Source organism: Nilaparvata lugens, chromosome X (genome assembly GCF_014356525.2).
Source record: "Nilaparvata lugens isolate BPH chromosome X, ASM1435652v1, whole genome shotgun sequence".
In the NCBI taxonomy this organism is placed as follows: domain Eukaryota; kingdom Metazoa; phylum Arthropoda; class Insecta; order Hemiptera; family Delphacidae; genus Nilaparvata; species Nilaparvata lugens.
Genome location: NC_052518.1, coordinates 76,708,524 through 76,729,737, shown reverse-complemented (window position 1 = coordinate 76,729,737; position 21,214 = coordinate 76,708,524). Strand labels below are relative to the sequence as shown.

The 21,214-nt window shown below is 33.6% G+C and overlaps 1 protein-coding gene across 2 annotated transcripts in view; it reads left to right on the top strand.

Moving 5' to 3' along the window:
• Window positions 1-21,214, top strand: part of LOC111047776 (forkhead box protein P1) — a 210,346-nt gene that overhangs the window by 173,307 nt on the left and 15,825 nt on the right. The window contains exons 7-10 of one of the 2 annotated variants that reach the window (XM_039441648.1): window positions 6,145-6,189; window positions 6,884-6,960; window positions 8,754-8,855; window positions 16,281-16,456. In XM_039441648.1, coding sequence (XP_039297582.1) covers window positions 6,145-6,189; window positions 6,884-6,960; window positions 8,754-8,855; window positions 16,281-16,456 — 400 coding nt within the window. Of the gene's footprint in view, window positions 1-6,144; window positions 6,190-6,883; window positions 6,961-8,753; window positions 8,856-15,675; window positions 15,801-16,280; window positions 16,457-21,214 lie in introns of both variants that reach the window. The other variant, XM_039441649.1, reaches the window with a different exon arrangement.

The following is a 21,214-nucleotide window of genomic DNA, read 5'->3' as shown; positions in this document are numbered from 1 at the left end:
GATGTGGTAATCTGTTTGAGAACTCAAGTTGAAGGCTAGTAATGCGCGATTACTCCCAATTAATCACCAACAGAATAAAGTAGTATTCAGATAGAAATGATAAGAATAAAGTATGTCGAAAAATCACTCTGCATTAAAATTAGCATATTTTGTAACTTAAAATATTCTATGCTTATAATGAAGCACTGTTCCAACGTTCTAGCCCTAGAGGATGAGGCACTTAGATAATACTCTATGTCTTACAAGAAAGTAACTCATACTATACTGTTCATGCAAATTGCCACATCTATTATCACTACTGCGCTACTCCATTCCTGTCTAATTATTCAAGGACATATTTATACAATAAATATATATGAAATTCACTCAGTGAATTTACACCAACAATTGATTAATTTAAATAATGATCATTATAAACTAGATCAAACAAAGTTACATTGTTCCATAGTACATTCTAGTCCATTCTTTACATTTATTCAAGAAGTATTAATCTCCAAAGATAATTATGTCATTTCATATTCGAATTAACTTATCATATCTACAAATACCGTACCAACTTACTGAATGGAGACTAAGATTATGTATCCTTCTTCCTTTCTATAATAGGCTACTGTATTATTTTAATTCTATCAGATTTAGCCTTTTCTTTTGTATACAAAATTCAAGCTGTTTATACTATTCTTAAAAACATTCAATAACAGCCTTAACTATACGCATTTGAGGAATGGAGTGAGGAAAGAAGAAGATTGTTGCTCAGAGAGCAAATATATACTTTTATATAGCCTACTGTCTTCCACTGGTAAGGTTCACTAAAAAAGAGGCCTACAAAAGGTGGTCAAATTCTTATCATTGGAATTTGATAAACAGGCCTTCAGCACTAAAACCTAGTCCCATGCAGCTTATCGCTACTCAATTGCAAACGTTCATAATCTGCGTGAAAGCAAAGGAATATAATAGTATCAAAGTCAACTTTGTTTCAATATTTATCTTTCCTTTCTTGTTTTTCATTTATCTTACATATTTGAAAGGTAATCACTATCTTCATATGAATATTCCTTTATGCGGTCAATTACTCTCTTAACGTTTTCACTGCTGGTCGGACGGCTTGACGTCGTTCGTTTTATTATTTCTTCTTTTTCTCTTATTATGATAAGAGATGCAGTAGAATTGTTAGATACAGCATCTATAGACTGTGTGGAGTGTACAGATATTCAAAATTTCCGTTGCAAATTTCTTGAGAGCGGGGGACCCGGGAGTGCAACCCATCAAAAGTTTACAGTTATCCAACAAAATATTAGGAGTTATAAGAAAAATATTGATGAATTTAGCATATTATTACAAAGCCTCAATTATCGTTTTACATGTATAATTCTAACTGAAGCTTGGTTAGGTGATGAGAGTGATTTGATGGAAATCCCAGGTTATAGTTTGTTCAGATCATTCAATAATATCAATCAAAGCGATGGAGTAGTAGTATATAAAGATAGTGAAATATCTGCTGCTTGTCGCGAGCTCCAATTAGGCGGTATTGCAACTTGTCTCTCCCTTACCTTCGACTGGGCCGGGGTGCCATGCGAACTATTAGCCTGCTATCGTAGTCCCAATTCTAGTCTTGGCATTTTCATTGACTCAATTGATTCGTATTATAACAATCAGAGGAATAAGAATAATGACAAGTGTATAAAAATTCTTGCTGGTGATATGAATTGTAATGTTTTAAATGTCAATTCCCAATCAATAGAAGAGAGGTTTGTAGATGTGCTGAACGATGCAGGTCTCGTTTGCTGTGTTGACAAAGTAACCAGGTCAGCTAGCAACAACACCTGCATTGATCACTATTTTATCAAGCTGCCACCCTTATTCGAGGTGACATCTGTAGTAATTCAAACCTCAATCACCGATCACTATACTGTTTGCATGAAATTTTCTACACCGGAACCTATCCCATCTCATAACGAAGCTAAATATTACGTGAAAACTGATTGGGAAGGTGTGAAAGATTCTCTGTCTTGCCAAAACTGGAACCATGTCATCAATGAAAACAATATCAATCAGGCTACTAATTCATTTATAGAAACAATTCAGGAGATAATCTGTGAAAAGTCATCAAAAATCAAAATTTCAGCGAAAAACACAAAAATAAAACCATGGATCACTAGCGCCCTCATTAACTCTATCAGACATCGCGACAAAATTAAAAGGAGACTTATCAGACAACCTTACAATATCGCACTGAAAGAAGAATTTATCCGTTTCAGAAATATATTACATTCCGCTATTAAAACAGCCAAATATAATTATTATAGGAGTAAGGTTGATGAAGTATCTAATAACCCTCAAAAGTTCTGGGCTGTAGTTAAGGAAATTGCTGGGAAAGCCAAAGGCGCGAAATCATTTCCAATCAATGCATTTCCTAGAGATAGTGAAACGACCCTACAACAAAATATCAATGTTATTTGTAAAAATTTCAATAAATATTTTACCTCAGTTGGAACCTCACTAGCCACATCATTGAACCCAATTGGAGAACCGGAAATTAATGATAATGATTGTGGAGTTGATTCAGTATTTGAGTTTAAGATTGTAACACTTGAAGAAGTTGCAAATGTAATAAATAGTCTTAAAGGCAGGAGTGCACCTGGGTACGACCTTATCCCAACTAAAATCATTAAAGATAACATACATTCATTAATATATCCCATCCATCACATTGTTAATTTGAGCCTTCATTTGGGGCAGTTTCCAGAGAACCTGAAAATTGCAAAAATTATACCAATCCACAAATCCGGCCCCAAAAACGAACTCACAAATTACAGACCGATTTCCCTTTTAGCTTCTATTTCAAAAATTATTGAGAAGTGTGTCAAAGTACAATTGATGGAATACTTGACAAGTAATGATATTCTAGCAAAGAACCAATATGGCTTTCAAAAATCCAAAAATACTAATGATGCCCTTTTCGAGGTAACTAGATACGTAATAGAATCAATAAAATCGAAAAAAAGTAATTATTTCTTTCCTTGACTTGGCTAAAGCATTTGATTCGGTCGATAGGGGAAAGCTATTGAAAAAACTTGAAGCTGTGGGAATTAAAAACTCTGCACTCCATTGGTTCATTAGTTACTTTGACAAGCGTTTACAATTTGTGCAGATTGAAGGAGAATTTAGTGAGAGGGATAGTGTTGGATACGGTGTCATTCAGGGCAGCACCCTGGGACCAATATTGTTCCTGATTTATATTAACAACATTTCCCAACTGAACACAAGAAGCAAAGTACTCCTATTTGCTGATGATACAATTGTTATTTCAGCAGGTAGAGAGTGGGAAGAAGCCTATGAGAATGCCTGTTCTGACCTATCAAAAATTAAAAATTGGTTTGACCACAATAGTCTATCAGTTAACTTGAGCAAAACCAAATATATGCCCATTGTGACCAGGAATCAACCAGACCCAGGCTCAAGGCAAATCAAGATGCACTCCTGTAGAAATATAGGATCATCAACCTGCACTTGTGGATCTATTAATAGAGTGGACCAGTATAAGTATCTTGGGGTCATGTTTGATTATCGTTTGAGTTGGGTTCCTCATATTCAGTGTTTAAAACAGAGACTGAGAAGATTGTTGTATGGGTTTTCCCAATTGAGCCATGTGCTGAATATCAGACTGTGCAGGAGGATCTATCATGCCTATGCACAGTCAGTATTGGAGTATGGCATTATTGTTTGGGGGGGAGTGTCATCTGCAGGTCTTGAACCTCTTGCTGTCACCCAGAGAACAATTTTAAAAACAATTTTGAAAAAGGAATCAAGATACCCCACAGCGCTGCTGTTCTCGGACTTCCCTGTGCTCAACATCAGACAACTATACATCAAAAAATTACTCAGTTATATTAGGAAACATAAAGCAGATCTATTCATCAAAATCGAACATAATTATCAAACACGACATAGGAACAACCATGGATATTATATACCTAGATTGATACACGGAACTGAACTCGAATCACCATACTATTTAGCTCAGATTTTATACAGGAATGTTCCAGATATTGTGAGGGAGGCCGAGAGCAGCAGCAATGTGATTTTTAAAAGCTCGTTGATGAAATGGCTCTTCAGCATAGGCTGGATTGGAGCTGAGAGGCTAATTCACTCACCTTACACCTAGCAAGAGTAAATGCATTGGGGAATAACTTTATACATTAATATTTCGAAATGCTAAATTCATTTATACACTCATACCTTACGTTCAAGTATTTGGAGTTTCAAAATATAATAGAGGCTTATAAAACAATAAATTACCTCCGGTTTTTGGGTCCTCTTGCTCTCCCACTCTAGATATCAAGCTACACCCAACACTATATTATGTTGTCACTTATAATTCACCTACTGTTATCTGAATCTTAGTTGTGTGATTTTAATTACACATATTGTAATTTATAGTAAATATAATACCATAATTATAACTACTTAGTGAATAATACTGCTTGCAGGAACTGTCCCCCAATCTCAGACGCATAGTCTTAATGGGGGAATTCCACTCAATCAATATGTTCTTTCTACTGTTTATGTAAAATTGTGATTCTTATTTTGTTGAATATCAAATATAAATATGTACATGTATTGTATGCCAAGTGGAAATAAACGAATTGAATTGAATTGAAATTGAAAACCCTGAAAATTTTGGCGGCCATCTTGTTTCCGAGGTGTTTTGCCTGTGACTTATCATCTGTGACTTATCGACTTATCATCATCACGATCCTCATTATGCTAGACCTAACGAAGAAATTGAGACATCTTCCACGTCTGTTACTCAAAAATGACCACGGAATGACATTTGCGCCCGGACTAATAGACATTTGCCTTAAAATAGTCAGATATGATCATGGGTGGGGAGGATATTGAACCTATAACCCCGGGCCCGGACTTGGCCCAAGTGTTTCACCTTTTTTCTGCAGCGAATTTTGCATAAGAAATCGAAATATATTATTATTATAAAAAACTTTGATAGACTGAATACTGATACATAAGTGTTGAATATCATTTTGTCTTATTCTCTGCAATGGTTGCAGTAGCCTATATTCATTCAGAACAGCATATTTTGAATTTTGAATTTTTGATTTGCTTTGCACCATTTGCAAGTATTTCAAACTTACAAATATTGTTCATGGTTTCCATTCAATCAACTCGAAAGCGCTTCTCATCCTTTGAACATACATATTCTCTCAAATTGAAATACATCGAGTGACTAATATGAAAGAGGTTCATGATAATTTAAATGAAAGGTATTCGTGATTATATTCAAACTAAAGTAGAACAGATTCAACATCCATCCACATGGAATCTGTTTATCCAGAATTCTTGACTTTTTGCAAAAATGACTTTTACATGAAGTAAGTCTTAATCAGTTCATACTAACTGCCATATCACATTTCTTGAAATGGCTAATAGAGCTCAAAAATAATTGTTAGATAAGAAGCGATATGATAAGAAGAAAGTAATTCACTATGAATTCAATAATAGTTTATTTTTTAATTTCATCTTTCAGATTAAACAAATGTTTGATTCTGTAAATTCACTATTCCAGTGAATTATGGGAACCATACTCCCAAACCATAATGTTTACTGGTTTGACCGTAGACCACTGTAATTAATTAATCAATTGTCACAGTATCAAACTGCAGCAATTGGACACAATTCATGTTTTCACCTTTCAAAGGGAAGCAAACTTGTAACAATTATTTTCTTGATAATTCCATTCTCAGAGAAAGTATTTTCTAATTTCATGTATTGTCGATGATTCAAATTTATTCTCTCATCAACATATATTATACACTTATTTATATGATAAACTTACAATAAGCTATATACTTAATAGACTTATGATAAACTTACAGATATGAGTGCTGACTGTTCTGATGCTGATTCTACTGACTGGAAAAATTCTATCTGAAGACATAATATAAATTTGATGAATCCGTTCTATTTGGAATATAGTTCCAAGTTGAAGGAAATACCATCAGGTTCCGTAATTGGTTTGCCTATGCCTGGTTGTGAAATATTCAAGGTTGCGCATATTCATCACATTCATTCCTAACAGTTTTTTTAATATTTATTAATATGATCTGCATTTCACGCTAACTAAAGGATTACCATACATGTTGGAACGTGCTGGTTTGGATGTTCAACAGGGTAAGCAAATTTTACATTCTTAATCAATTAATTGAAATTTCAAAATATTGTTTATGTTACAAACTGCATTAACCATCATCAAATACAACAAAGTATAATTATTATTTAGAACAGTTGGTTCATAAGAATTGATCATAACAATAGTTTTAAAACAAAACGGAAGAACGTTTCAGAAAGAATTTCAAGGCTTGCCTCACTGAAAATTAACAATTATATCCACTCATTCCTGTATATGTATTTTTATTTGGATTCCTAAGCGAGAAGTACATCTCAAGTATCTTGTTGTGAAGGTGATGTTGTGATGAGTAATTTGGATTTTATGACTTACATTTTATTATTACATTCTATTAAGGTATCAGACACTAATAATTAATTAGCAAGTCAAACTTGAATCGGTAAACGATGTTGTTGCAATGATGTAATATTTATAATCAATGCTCCATTGCTTAGTATCATGCATTGCTTCAGTATTCCTGAGCTCTTCTCAAACTTGTCTCCTAGATTAAGAATTAATGGGCTTCTAATATTAATTATTTTCATAACTACTCGAAATCATACATTATAATGGTCTACTGAGCTGAAATCTATCGTATGTACCATACTCAAATCAATGTATGTCGTCATGAAGTTTTGTGTCATTATATTGGATGATATGTACATCTCTCTTACATTCTGTTTCTCAATTCGATTTCAGAAATCCAAAGGAACCGTGAATTTTACAAGAATGCTGATGTCAGACCTCCATTTACCTACGCTTCTCTTATCCGTCAGGTAAACGTTCACAAACAATGAGAATTTATCGGATAATTTTCCAATTGGGGGATAATTTTGAAATGTATGGCCAAATAATTGTTATGGGTTCGAATACGGCATTCACTGATTATTTTTGCTTTGTTTGAACCTCTTCAAATAGTTATTTTTTACTCCTCTGGATTGTCATCAATCTTTTCCAAATGAATTAATTTATTCATCCCCTTTTGATTCATAATCATCTATGAAAAAGCATTGTCTTTGATTGATAATGAACTGATTCATGAATTTTTATGGGATCTACATTAAATATATCAAAAACGGTTGTAAAAGCATCGTTTTGTCTGTCTACTTCGGTAATGATAAATTTTGTTCAGAGATAAGCTATCCTTATTCAGCAACACATTCCTAAACTTGCATCCAGTCCCGTTTATTACACTCTACAGTCGACTATTTGCGGTCGCAATAGAACACTAGCTACGTTTAATAATTCTATTCAAAAGTTTTATCAATTAATACAGAGGGCACCTGACAAAGGGACATATCCTGAGTATTCTTTCTACACACTCCTCAGCTAGAAGAGCTCCAGAAGTTCAAGACGGTATTATTTTTTCGACTGAAATAAATTGACTACGTCTCACCATAGAAAAACAATAGCATAAGTAGATATCCCATGGTATAGGGCGTTTATGTCGCAACTTTAACTGTCATCTCAAGCTGATAGTCCACGTAGTTCTTTCCTGTGAAGCTTTATGACGCTGGTAGTCTCTCATATTGTGCCGTTCATACACCCTTACCCGGTCAAAACAGTAAAAATCGACAGTAATCGGCTTGAGATAACAGTAAAAGCTGCGACATAAACGCCCTATACCATGGGATATCTACTTACGCTATTGTTTCTCTATGTTCTCACCCCTAACAGTCGTATTCAAGTAGTTTTGAAGAGTAGTACATTTTCTAGAAGAAGAGCTATAATAATCAATAAAACGAAATGAGAATACAAAACTTTAAATAAGCATACAACTTAATAATAATAGATGGAACAACACATTGATCAAAACAAACCAGTTTCAAATGAAACTTGACTTATTCAAGGTGTCTGTTCACATCTTACCTTGTCACATCTTAGCTTGTCACATTCCATTATCAAACTCTCAAAAGACATTCATTGCCAGTGTGGAAAACGTTTGCAAAGCAAATATCATCCATCAATTCCCCTCACAGATAAACTCAGATAATGTAAATTTATAATATTGTGAACATTATAGAAGTGATGCTGGAAACCTGTCCAAGTCTATCTTGTTATATGGTAGAAGTATCAGTAAGTGCTAGCAAGTAGGTATTTTTTTTGAGAATATGAGGTTGATTATTATGGAAACTAAGATGTGAGAAATGGAAGATTGGTGACTCTTTGGCTGTACTTAGCAGTACTATCACTGTGGCACGCTGCTTATGAGGACACGTCCGGCTAGAACAATAATTGGACGCTTACTGCAAACTCCAAGTAACTACGATGTCAATAACAATAATGTCTGCCTCAGGTCTGGTGTCAGAGTTTTTAAAACGCTGATAATACTTTGATGACTGTCACAGCATTTCAGATAGGCTCATTATACTCAATATTAATTGTGATAACATTCCTGTTGATTTTATAAAGACGTTCATGAATAGGTGCTATCTGTCACCTTCATAGTCCACCCCCATCTACTAATAAGTGGATTACTGCAGATCTTCACAAAATCAATAGTAAATAATACTTTGACTCATATTTTTGGGTGAAATAGCTTTCATTAATTTGTTTTTAACTTTTCCAGTCGATAATAGAGTCACCTGACAAACAGCTAACGCTCAATGAAATCTACAACTGGTTTCAAAATACATTCTGCTACTTCAGAAGGAACGCAGCAACATGGAAGGTAGTTTCAATTTGTTTGAAAGAATATTATGGTTAATATTTCAGTACTTTATAAGTATCAATATATCTCATTACGACAAAATGAACACGGTATACAAGTAATATACATAATTTAGCTAATTGAAAAAACAATATAAAAATCTTGAAGTACCCTTTATTTACAAAAAAAAAATGAAATAGTTCAACTAGTTTAAAGTTTTTAAGAATAAAGGGTACTTCAAGGTTTTTATATTGTTTTTATCAATTTGTTGAAAAGTGGCCCATGTGAGTGAAGTGTTTTTATAATTTAGCTATAAGATTCGAATGAACAAACATTTTCAAATTATCTCATGCAGTGTCTGAACTGATGAGTGATAAAATAGTAGTAATCCAAAGTAGGAGAACTATGAATCTATAGATTTTCCTCATATACTTGAATAAGTTAAAACTTTTTTATTATAGTTATATATTGTATTTGATTTTGGATCATGAATTAACATTCATTATTCATCGAGCTAATAGAACATTAAATGCAAAGCGAACAATACAACAAAGATTTGAGATGACAATTTGACATTATTTAATATAGCCCATTGACATTCTCCATTATTTTCAATTGCATGACTTGCAACTGAATCAAGAAGTTGCTTCATGTATATTAATCAAAGGATTACTTTCAATCTAATAAGTATAGTACGAATAACAATAATAGTGAGTTGTGTTTTTCAGACTCCAAACATTTCCTAATCAATGGTGATTTGAGTGGAATATTTTTGTTTCCAATTTAGTTAAAATTAAGTAGAAAACTAAACCGTAGAAATTTGAAATTTTGTTCGTATTGTTTTTGTGAGAAAATCGAACTCATAATTTAAGAGAAATAAAATCATATCCTCGTTTTGGAGACCTTTTATTAATCAAGATTTGGGATAGAGACAATTATGAGCACAGCCTGTTCATATTACTATCATCCTACTATATAATGATTTCTGCTCTCTGTTAATCAATAATAATTATCTAGGCCTAGACATTGATGTAAGATGGATTCACTCCTAGCAGCATCTCCTCTATGAGAAATATGCTAGAACATAATGTATGTTCTAATTTTATGTTGAAACATGAAATAGTTTTCATGGAAAAGTGTACTTTTCTATATAAAGTGTACTTTACTATAATACTTCTACTACATTATTGCTTACTTTGAGTCATATTTGATTGATCCTATACCATAATGACCAGTTCGGCTGCAGATGAAAAGTCTAATATTTCATAAGTAGATTATCATATCAATTTAATCCATATCAACTTAAATAGTGTGATATTCTGTGTCATATTTTTTTGCCAACCTGTTACAATAAGCCATTCTATTAAGGAATAGAAGTTGCCATTCTACTTAGGAATAGAAGTTGTTGTTGAGCTGGAAGGGAAAAGTGAACCTATTACCAATTCTCCAGTTTGACAGGTGGAAATATATCTTAAATATATAGCTATATTAAGTAAGAAAAAAATGTTTAAATAATTATATATAAATGGTTAATAAACATATAAATTCCATAAAATGTCATTTAAGAATGAATAATCACTTCTGTCTATCAAGGTATCTAACAACTTTGGGTAATGATGAAATTGACAATTGCCTGATAAACAGATTAGTTCAATTCCACATAGATCTCTATTGATAAATTATTGTTGATTGAACAAGAATGCTGGGAATTTTTACATTTGAATGTTGCATTTACAAAATGATAAATGGCTTGAATATTGTTAAACTTATCTTATTCTTCAATTATCAATTATTATTCAATTGTTCATCAGTGAGAGATTCCTTCAACCGAATCAATAATGGGGTGCTTACGCTTATTATAATACAGAATATTATTCAGTTTATAAACATAGCATCAGCTTCAGCTGATGAAAATCTAATGAATCTAGACGATGGTTGATGCCTTACGGAATCTCCACTGGGCTATGCTGGAAATGCTGGTATACAATTTTCGTTTAATATTTAAACAGCTGCTATGAATAAAGACTGTGAAATACATTTGCCATTTGAATGAAATAGCGAGTCATGTATTGCGGCGGGTTGCCGATCTGTTTCCTTCCTCATTTTCAACGTACAAATCATTTTCAAACCTTGGAAATGAGGAAGGAAACAGATAGGCAACCAGCAATACAAGACTCGCTATTCAATTTTCTGATGGGAAAATTTATTAGTAACAAAGTTTATTTGTTCAAGAATAGGGTGGAGACCCTGCAAGTCTTTCAGGAAGGAGACTCATGCCTGTTGATATAACTCATGAATAGATATCCAGGTTTTATGTTCAAGCAATTAAAAATTCAGTCAAGCCATTTTTGATAAAATCGTAATAGAAAAGTTACAAAATCCATTTATCTCGAGAATGTGGCACAGCCACATGAAAATGAAAAGTAATGAAAGCTATTTATTATTGTCTGCTCTCTTATAATGGCATTATACTTGGGAACCAAGCAAAATATTATGATTTACAGAATAAGAAGGTAGCTCATGGTTTATATCTACTTACAAAAAAATAAACCATCTAAAGTTTCAATATAACACAGATTATAAAGAGTATATTTCTAGCTGTGATTACTGTTCAGGACGGATTTGGAGCAATACGATCATTTTATTTTGTTCCATACAGAGGGTAGTTTCTTCTCTAGGGTCTCAAAATTTGGTTTCGAAAACTAATGAAAAATAAAGGATTTCTTTTTTTTGTCATACTGAGAGGTATGTGGTTGAATAGTGTGCAAAGTCATTCATGAATGAATTGTAATTTTTCTTGGATGGGACTTTTCACTTCAAGATTATCATATTATACAATTTTTCCCCGATGTCACAAGATAAGTACATGAAGCCGAGATGTATGGAGCTATGAAGTGCTTAGAAACTATAGGTACTCCACTGCCTCATAGTTAATAATTTATTGTTCTCGTTATTCTCATATTATCATTGCATATGTTCTACTTTTCATGAAATGTTTTATATTTGTATGTATGTTCGTGTACCTTCTTCCATTTAGCGTGCTATAAAATACGATTGGAGAGGTATGGATTTAAAGCAGGATATCCAGCAGAACAAAAATCTAATTTGTAATTTGTGAATTCTTCACATAACTACTAAACATGACTTCATCAAAGAGCATATTTATTTATTTTTTTTTATTTATTTATTTTATTTACCAATTCACTAGAAATTTACAAAATAACACTTATCAACTAATATACATTGGTGTGGCTGGAAAAAGAAGCCTTGAGCTCCAGCCACGAGTTCGAAAATATTCTTTAAATTATTGGTACATTTGCCGTGATAATATTCTAAAATACAAACCAAAAACCAAAAATATGTATGAATAAACACACAAAATCAATTCTTGAATCAAAAATCACGAGCCCAATAATAGAAATAGGAAATATAGAAATTATAAAAATAATAATAAAAAAAAATTCTTTTAGGTAATCAAAAAAACCAAGTTTAAACTGAGCGTGCTAAAAACAAGTCATAATTATAATAATTTAGTTTTCGATTTTAAAAAAGTAATTCTCTTTTATCCAGGATCTTATTTTATTCAATTTATTACTTGTAATTTTATCCCTAATGAAATCGTCTGGTATCCTATTTATTAGCTTATCGCTCTGGAACTTGAACTGATGATTGCTGGTTGTCAATGCAGTGAAATTTATACTGTAAGCACTTACACTTGCTGGTCTTAAATTGTAAGTGACATTGCGTTGAGTAAATATATGTGTATTTTTATTTATGAATATGATTAAGTTTGTTATGTACGTTTGGCGAAGCGTTGGTAAGTTTATCTCATCAAATATTAGTCTGCTAGGATAGCGTCTTGGTATTCCTAGCGCAGCCCTGATGATATGCTTTTGAATAGTAAAAGGTTTATTGAAATGGGTGTCAAAGGCTGCTCCCCATACTTCTATATTGTAGTGGAAGATTGAGTGAGCATATGCATTGTAAATTGTTCTGAGAATGTTCAAGTCTTTCAATTGATTAATTTTGTAAAATATTGTAATCAAGTATTTTAATTTATAAGAAAGATTTTGGATGTGAATGTCCCATTTAATATGCTGATCAATCGTAATTCCTAAATATTTCATTGACTTAACTCTTTCTATAGTTGAACAAGTACAGTTGGGAGTGTCGCAGTTATGATTATGTATTATTAGTTTTAAATGTTCTGAAGGTTGACCGCTTCTATTAGGTGAAAAAGTTATATATTTAGTTTTTATTGTATTTAATGTTAGAATATGACTTTTTAACCACGACTTGACCACTGAAAGACCGCGATTTGCACAGTTGAATGTTTCATCCCAAGTTGAGCCAGAAAAGATTAAAGCAGTGTCATCGGCAAAAGATAGAGCAATACCATTCGGAATGCGTAGTTTCAATAAATCATTTACATAAATCAAAAACAAAAGAGGCGATAGCGCAGTGCCTTGTGGCAGACCATAATCTTTAATAATCTGGATATCAGTTTCCAAAATTTGGGTTCGATCCTTCAAATAGCTTGCGAATAGTTTTTTTGCTATTCCCCTTATTCCACTATTTTCCAACTTGTTTAATAAGATAGAATGTGGTATTGTATCGAACGCCTTCGCTAAGTCACAGAATACAGCAAGTGTTTTTTTATTACTATTGAAATTTTTGTCGATTATACTTGTCAAATGTAACACAGCATCCTTGGTAGATTTACCTTTTTGGAATCCATACTGGTTGCCCTCAATAAATTCATTTTTTTCAAGAAAATTCAACAGTCTGGCTTTTATAATTTTTTCCATGATTTTAGACAAGTTGCTGAGTAGACTAATAGGTCTATAATTTTGTGGATCATCAAGTTTATTGGATTTAGGAATCGGTTTTATTAAGGCTACTTTAAATTTTTTGGGAAAATATCCTAGTAGAAAGCATCTATTAACTATAAATTCAAGAGGACAAACAATATAGTTTGAAATTTTCTTTAGACATATGCTACTTATGCCATCCGCACCTGAAGAAGTGTTTGGTTTTAGCTCATGAATGTATTTATTTATTTCTGTAACATTGGTTGGGCTTAGAAAAAAGCTATGTAAGGTTCTAGGTGAGATTGTTTCGGGAATTTCAATTATATTATTTTGAATTAGGTTTTTAGCATATTTCTGGCCTACTGTTGCAAAATGTTTATTTAGTACGACAGCTTCAATTCTAGCTTCAAATTCTTTAGTTTTGGTTTTGGTAATTTCTTTTATGCAATCCCAAGTTTTCGTAATATTACCTTTATAATTGAAAAACTTTTGATTATAGTATTCAATTTTTGCTTTTTTGATCAAAATGTTCAGAGTGTTTCTATATCGCTTATATTCCTCCTTCAATCTAATATTAAATGGTTCTTTAGTCAGTTTCCTATGCATCTTGTCTCGCTTTCTTATAGAATTAATAATGCCCTGACTTATCCATGGCTTCAGTGGTTTTCTTTTATGAGGTATCTTAAAAGATCGTGAGCTAAGTTTAATGTGGTCTGTGAGTGTATTTATAAAAGCATCCACTAACTCATCAATGTCTTCAGTATTGTTATTAAATATCTTATCCCATCTTTCTTCTCCTAAGCTACGACATAATTTTTCATAATCAATTTTGACTATATCATTAGTCGATGAAATACTCTTAGTTTTTATGTTATTCTGATTTAAATCATAAAATTGACTGAGAAGTCGAATTTTTCACAACATATAATGAGGTGAAATTGAGTTAGTTGCTGGTGATAGACAAGCGTTTTGGATTCTTAACATTTAAACATTTCTATTGATCCAAGAATTACCACTTAGAACTCAGAAATGATGCATGGATGCAAATTGAAAATCAGTTCATTTACAGATTCATACATTACAATATGTATAGTATTGACAAAAATGAGAGTAACAGTACAAGATAAAATGTACTCCCAATCCTTAAGTCTGATCTTGAACTTATATTAAGAGGAATGAAACATTGAATTAATTATAATGAATCAGAATTTTGTGGTACCAAATGACTTAAACTTGTGGTATCAAGGGCTACTTTGAAACTTTGCCTTTGTTGTGCTTAAATGATCAGCAATAAACGAATTATTATGGAATCAAGTATTGTGATTCAAGAAGAGGAAAAGGCAGAATTCAGAGTAGAGAACAATTTTTAACCGATTCAACTTGTAAGTACAGTGAAACTTCGTTCATCGGGTACTCGCTTATCTGATATTCCGGTTCATCTGCGATGGTTTCGAGAGATAGAATATAAAATGTTGCAAATACATTCAAGATTTGATTGAGAAAACTGTTGGTGTGCATTGAGCTTAGCAGTTTCTCTAAAAAATCGTTCACCCGGTAATTCACTCATCCGCAATGACCCTGGTCTCATCAAAACCAGATAAACGAAGTTCCACTACTTATTAGACAGACTCTGTAATTTCGTTAGAATATTCTATAAAGAGTTCTATTATTTTTATTGTCTCCATCAACGATAGTGTTCATGGCTATATTGAAAGAGGTAGAAAATCCATGCAAAACTCATATTGAATTCTAAACTATTGAATATATTTATTATTTGATGTCAATGCTTGATTTTTCCAATTATATCCAGTATTTTTAATAGAGTTTTATTGAATCAGTGTTTTGATCTTATATATTTGTATATAAACTGCTATTATACTATGTGAATATTGCGGAGAATACTTTGTGGGTGTTTTTTTTTAAATATTCACTATCTGCCTATTTTACTTTTGAAGCATGGAATTAACAAAATGTTAATGGTATTGGAATAATGTGTGTTATTTGATTGGTGTGTGGCTTATTTTGTATAGAATGCAGTGCGCCACAACCTGTCTCTACACAAATGTTTCATGCGTGTGGAGAACGTGAAAGGCGCTGTGTGGACTGTGGACGAGGTCGAGTTTTACAAACGGAGGCCACAGCGTTGCGTACCAGGGTACGTGCAGCAAGTTGGTTCCACAACCACTCCTGTCACCACTTCTGGCAAACATTTCGATTCGGCATTTTTTACAATTATTTATCATCTTTTAAATTCTTAAACATTATTTCTCTCATCTCTCACATACACAAACACTCTTTCCTTAATCCCCTCTAATATTCTGTCAATCTATTTCTTTCTCACTGTCACGCTCCCAACATTCAAGTCTCTTTTTCGTCTGTCTATGGACACGGTTTGCTTTCTTTCTCTATCCTGTGTGTCTATTTCGGCATGTACCAGACAGAAGCCAAAACCGAATCCAGGCCATGAGCAGCTGCAGATGATCAGGTACTCCGAACGAACATGTATTGCCAGTAAGGAGGTTGACAGCAGTTGGATCTTGTCATTTTCTATTCCTCTATTGACTTTTTTCCTCGTTGCAAGTACTTTTGACTTTTACGCAATTATTTTCTCTTTCTTGATGGTGTGTGCATACAGAACGCGATCCGCACCAATCTGTCTCTACACAAGTGTTTTGTGCGCTACGAGGATGACTTTGGCTCGTTCTGGATGGTAGATGACGCCGAATTCGTCAAGAGACGCCATCTGTCACGTGGTCGACCACGGAAATATGACCCCACCCCATCACCCACTCTACCCTACCTGTCCGCACAGTAAGCAAAGCACATACACACACACACTTCACTAAACTCATTATAATGATGATGATGGTGATGATGATGATGATGATGCAGCTGACGCTGTCCATGATGATGATGGATATGATGATGATGATGATGCTGCTGCTGCTGCTGCTTACGTTGCTTGGCCATTACGCTCGCTGCTCGCTCTATCATTATTACTATTATTGTAAGACTAGTTCATCCTGATGCATAACCAACGGCAAACTGCCAACGTCAGGTAATATTATTATTCACATTAACAATATAATTTCAATGAAATGCCCCAAAGCAAAGCAATTGAATAAAAATCTGGTTTGGTACACTCACACAACTTTCCTTGCCCATTGACTGTAAGCCTCATTCTTAAACGAGAATAATTTAGGGGGATTACTTTCATTTCATTTCATTTCATTTTTTTTCATCCCACTGACCACCTATGAAAGGGGTATAAGGATTTGTCAATTATAATCTAAGTCGTCAATCTTTGCATTCTATAATGCAAAAAGAACTCCTCACTGGAATAAGGACAAACCTGCAACAACTCCTCCCTCACCTTAATTCTGAACTTTTCACCTGTAAGAGCTTTTATACGTGTTGGCAATGAATTATAAAGCCGAATTCCTGCACTCTTTACCCCCCTCTCATACATACCAGTTCGATGAATGTCGTCTCTGAGGTTTTGTCTATATCTGGTATTGTATGAGTGGAACAACTCTCCTGTATTGAACCTATCTTTATTCCTATCAATAAAACAAAGAGCCTCTAAAATATACACACCTGGTAGTGGGAGAACTCTTTGAAATAATCTCTACAACTTGCTCTAATAGATTCACCCACCATCACTCTAACTGCCCACTTTTGAATCCTAAATATATGTATTGCATGAGTTGAATTGCCCCAACTCTACTTAGTTGTTGCCCTTACATAATGACGATTGGTGGCAACATATTTGAAACTATGATCAGACAACTGTGTATATGTGTGTATATAATTGTTTTCAGAGTACTTTTTCTTTTGTGTAAATTGTGAAATTCGATGATTTTTTTAAAAGTCGTCAAAACAGCTGTTCTACAGATGAAATATCTCGACTATGTGTTCTTTTCATAAACTGATCTACCTACCTACTTCATGCACGAGAAGGAGTTTACAAAGTCCTTTTCTCAAGGATGGGGTGGACCCCATTAGTTTCCCAGAAAAAAGACTCAAGCCAGTTGATAGAGCTGATAAATAACTATACAGGGTATGAATTTGAAATAAATCAGTCAGGTCATTTTTGAGAAAATAGTAGAAAACATGGTTTATTAGAAATTATCTGCCATTTTTCTCAAGAATATTACGGAGCTCCTGAAATTTTCCCAGGAATGAGACTCAAGTCAGTTGATAGGGCTTATGAATACTATAGGCAGTCATGGTATAAATTTGAAGAAAATCGTTCAAGCCGTTTTTGAGAAAACCGTGAAAAACATGGTTTTTTAGTAATTTATCTGCCATTTTTCTCAAGAATATTACGGAGCTTCTGCAATTTTTCCAGAAATGAGACTCATGTCAGTTGATAGGGCTTATAAATAGCTATCCATGGTATAAATTTGAAGAAAATCATTAGAGCCGTATTCGAGAAAACCGTGAAAAACATGGTTCTTTAGTAATTATCTGCCATTTTTCTCAAGAATATTAAGGAGCTCCTGCAATTTTCCCAGAAATGAGACTCATGTCAGTTGATAGGGCTTATAAATAGCTATCCATGGTATAAATTTGAAGAAAATCGTTGGAGCTGTTTTCGATAAAACCGTGAAAATCATGGTTTTTCAGTCATTATCCGTCATTTTTCTGAAGAATATTACGGAGCTCCTGAAATTTTCTCAGAAATGAGACTCATGACAGCTGATAGGACTTATGAATAGCTATCCATGGTATAAATTTGAAGAAAATCGTTGGAGCCGTTTTCGAGAAAAACGTGAAATACATGGTTTTTTAGTAATTATCTGTCATTTTTTCCGCCATCTTGAATTGAATTTTATTGAATTTCTTATTGACGGATCCTCATGATATAAGGACCTCAAGTTTGAATTTCAAGTCAATCGGTTAATTGGGAATGGAATTATCGTGTTCACAGACATACACTCATACACACATACACACATACTCACATACACACATACTCACATACACACATACACACACACAGACCAACACCCAAAAACATCCAAAAACCATGTTTTTGGACTCAGGGGACCTTGAAACGTATAGAAAACTTGAAATTGGAGTACCTTAATTTTTTTTGGAGAGCAATACTTTCCTTACCTATGGTAGTAGGGCAAGGAAAGTAATAATAATTATAAATTATAAATAACAATTACAAATATGATTACCATATTATGTAATAACCAATTGTACTTACCATCCGGGGTCTAGTGGTCTGCAAAGTTACAAACTTGTGGACTAGTGGTCTGCTGGCACCGCTTGGTTCGAATCCTAGGAATGCCAGTGGTATGGACGTTTTATTATCTCTTCAAATCACCCACGCACTTTTCATTACCCACAAGCTTATGCGGGCATCATTCCCAATAGAAAAAAACTAGGATAATTACACACATTCGACACGTTTGTCTTAATCCAAATTAACATTCTAGCAATGTACCAGGAATTTAAATGTCGCATAACTTTAATAGAAAAAACTGGGATTAATGGTGAATCCGGCAGCCTCGATGGACAGTAGACCTGGTCGATTACAAGTAATTGATTTTCCGTTTCTGATACGGTCATCGTTTTGTAAATTCATTGGAAAGCAGGCATTAACATTTTATCCCGCACTCCCACAACAAATCAAATGAGAGTTTAAAGATTACCTTATTCAAAAATGTTATAAAACCTTCCATGTGCAGATAAACAATTGACTACATTATACACAGTACATGTTATACATAATATCTAAAATCTGATTGATAGACGAAATTGCATATTGCATCTTTCTACAAGGAGATAGTTTTCACTAATGAGTGATTTTTATTAGAGATTCAACAGTTAGCCTAATCATTTTTATCGAACTCATTCTGTCAATTTCATGATTTTCTGCACAATTTTTTTTTTGTAAAATGATTCATGTCTCCTTTAAAACAGATGAAAGAGAAAAATCTTCACAGTTATCGATTTCGTGTAATCTACTGGTCTATGATCACAGGGGGTATTTTGTATGATTGATGGTACACAATGATTCTACAGTATTAAAGAATCGATACAGTAGGCTACTCAGTAGTATACAGTAGTATCCTGTTATGTTATCCTGAATCACTCTTCAAAGAATTGGCTTTCTCAAAATATTCACACGTCCACTTACAAATCGGAAATATCACTTAAAACAATGATTAACCAATACTACAAGCTCATAGAATCTTCTAACAGAAACAAAATCAAACCAATTTGGATAATGCAATTCATGAGAAACAAGACAGATGGTTATTAAAAAGGATGAATGCAAAGTAGCCTCCGGTTTATTTCCAAGATTCTTCTTCCAGAAGAAAGTTGCTTAATAGCCACATCAAACAATTTGTGAGAATTATTAAGAACTAACCGTCAGGCTCGCTTCGCTCGCCATATCCGTCTAGCCAGGGGGCTCCGCCCCCTGGACCCCCGACTGGATCATCCACAGATGAAATCAGCAGGCTCGCTTCGCTCGCCTGCATTTTTCATTTGAGCATTTTTATCATATGTTAGAACGATCCAGTCGGGGATCCAGACTAAACGGATATGGCGAGCGAAGCGAGCCTGACGGCTAGTAATATAGTATTCCCAGGAATAGCTCTGATTGAAGTAGCAGTGCCCAATCAATTTTTCCGCGATAAATGCATTTCAATCTTCAACTTGGTACCAACCTAACAAAGTCAACTCAACTTAATGCCAACCTGACAAAATTATTGATTTAGTTACTAGTTAACAACTGTCTCGAAGAGGTACTCTCTCTAGATTGTTCTATATTAACATATTATGGTATGGACATTTTTCAATTATAATTAAGAGAATAAGAAGAATATACATGCTAAAAGACGAACTGTAAACCCTTAAAAACCACTCTTAGAGTTAAAATATTGCCAAAAAATTTGTTAGTGCGCCTCCTAAGGCCCTTCTTAAGGGCCAACTGAACATACCTACCAAATTTGAACTTTTTTGGTCCGGTAGATTTTTAGTTTTGCGAGTGAGTGAGTCAGTCAGTCAGTGAGTGAGTGCCATTTCGCTTTTATATATATAGATAGGAGATCAGCATAAAAATTACACAAACCCCCTAGTTCTACATGAAAGGTACAGTATTTTCTGTAAAAGAACATTTGCTTGTTGATATTTTGACTATATTGCATAGCTTTCTACTTCCTTCCTAAATGCATGCCAAAAGCTGTCATTGTTGAAAAGCTTCCATATTTTAATTAAAGTGATTTGTTTGGAATACTGAAGTCATATTTCACTAGAATGAAGGTCGTTACTGTAAAACACTTGACACACTCAATTTTTCAAACAACATTGCTCTCTTAAGGAGTTTTCCATTCAATCAGTGCTTTCCACATCACTCATTGTCCTGTTTTCAGAATATAATCTGAAGTATTCTCATCAATGTTGTTCTAATGATTCATTCTTGTTTTACTACATCAATAATGTGACAGAAATCCTTTAAACTCTTGTTTCCAAGTGAACTGTAAACATAGACATTTGAAGTTACTTTACAACAGGTATTTGAAGTCCCTTTATATTATATTCATCTTC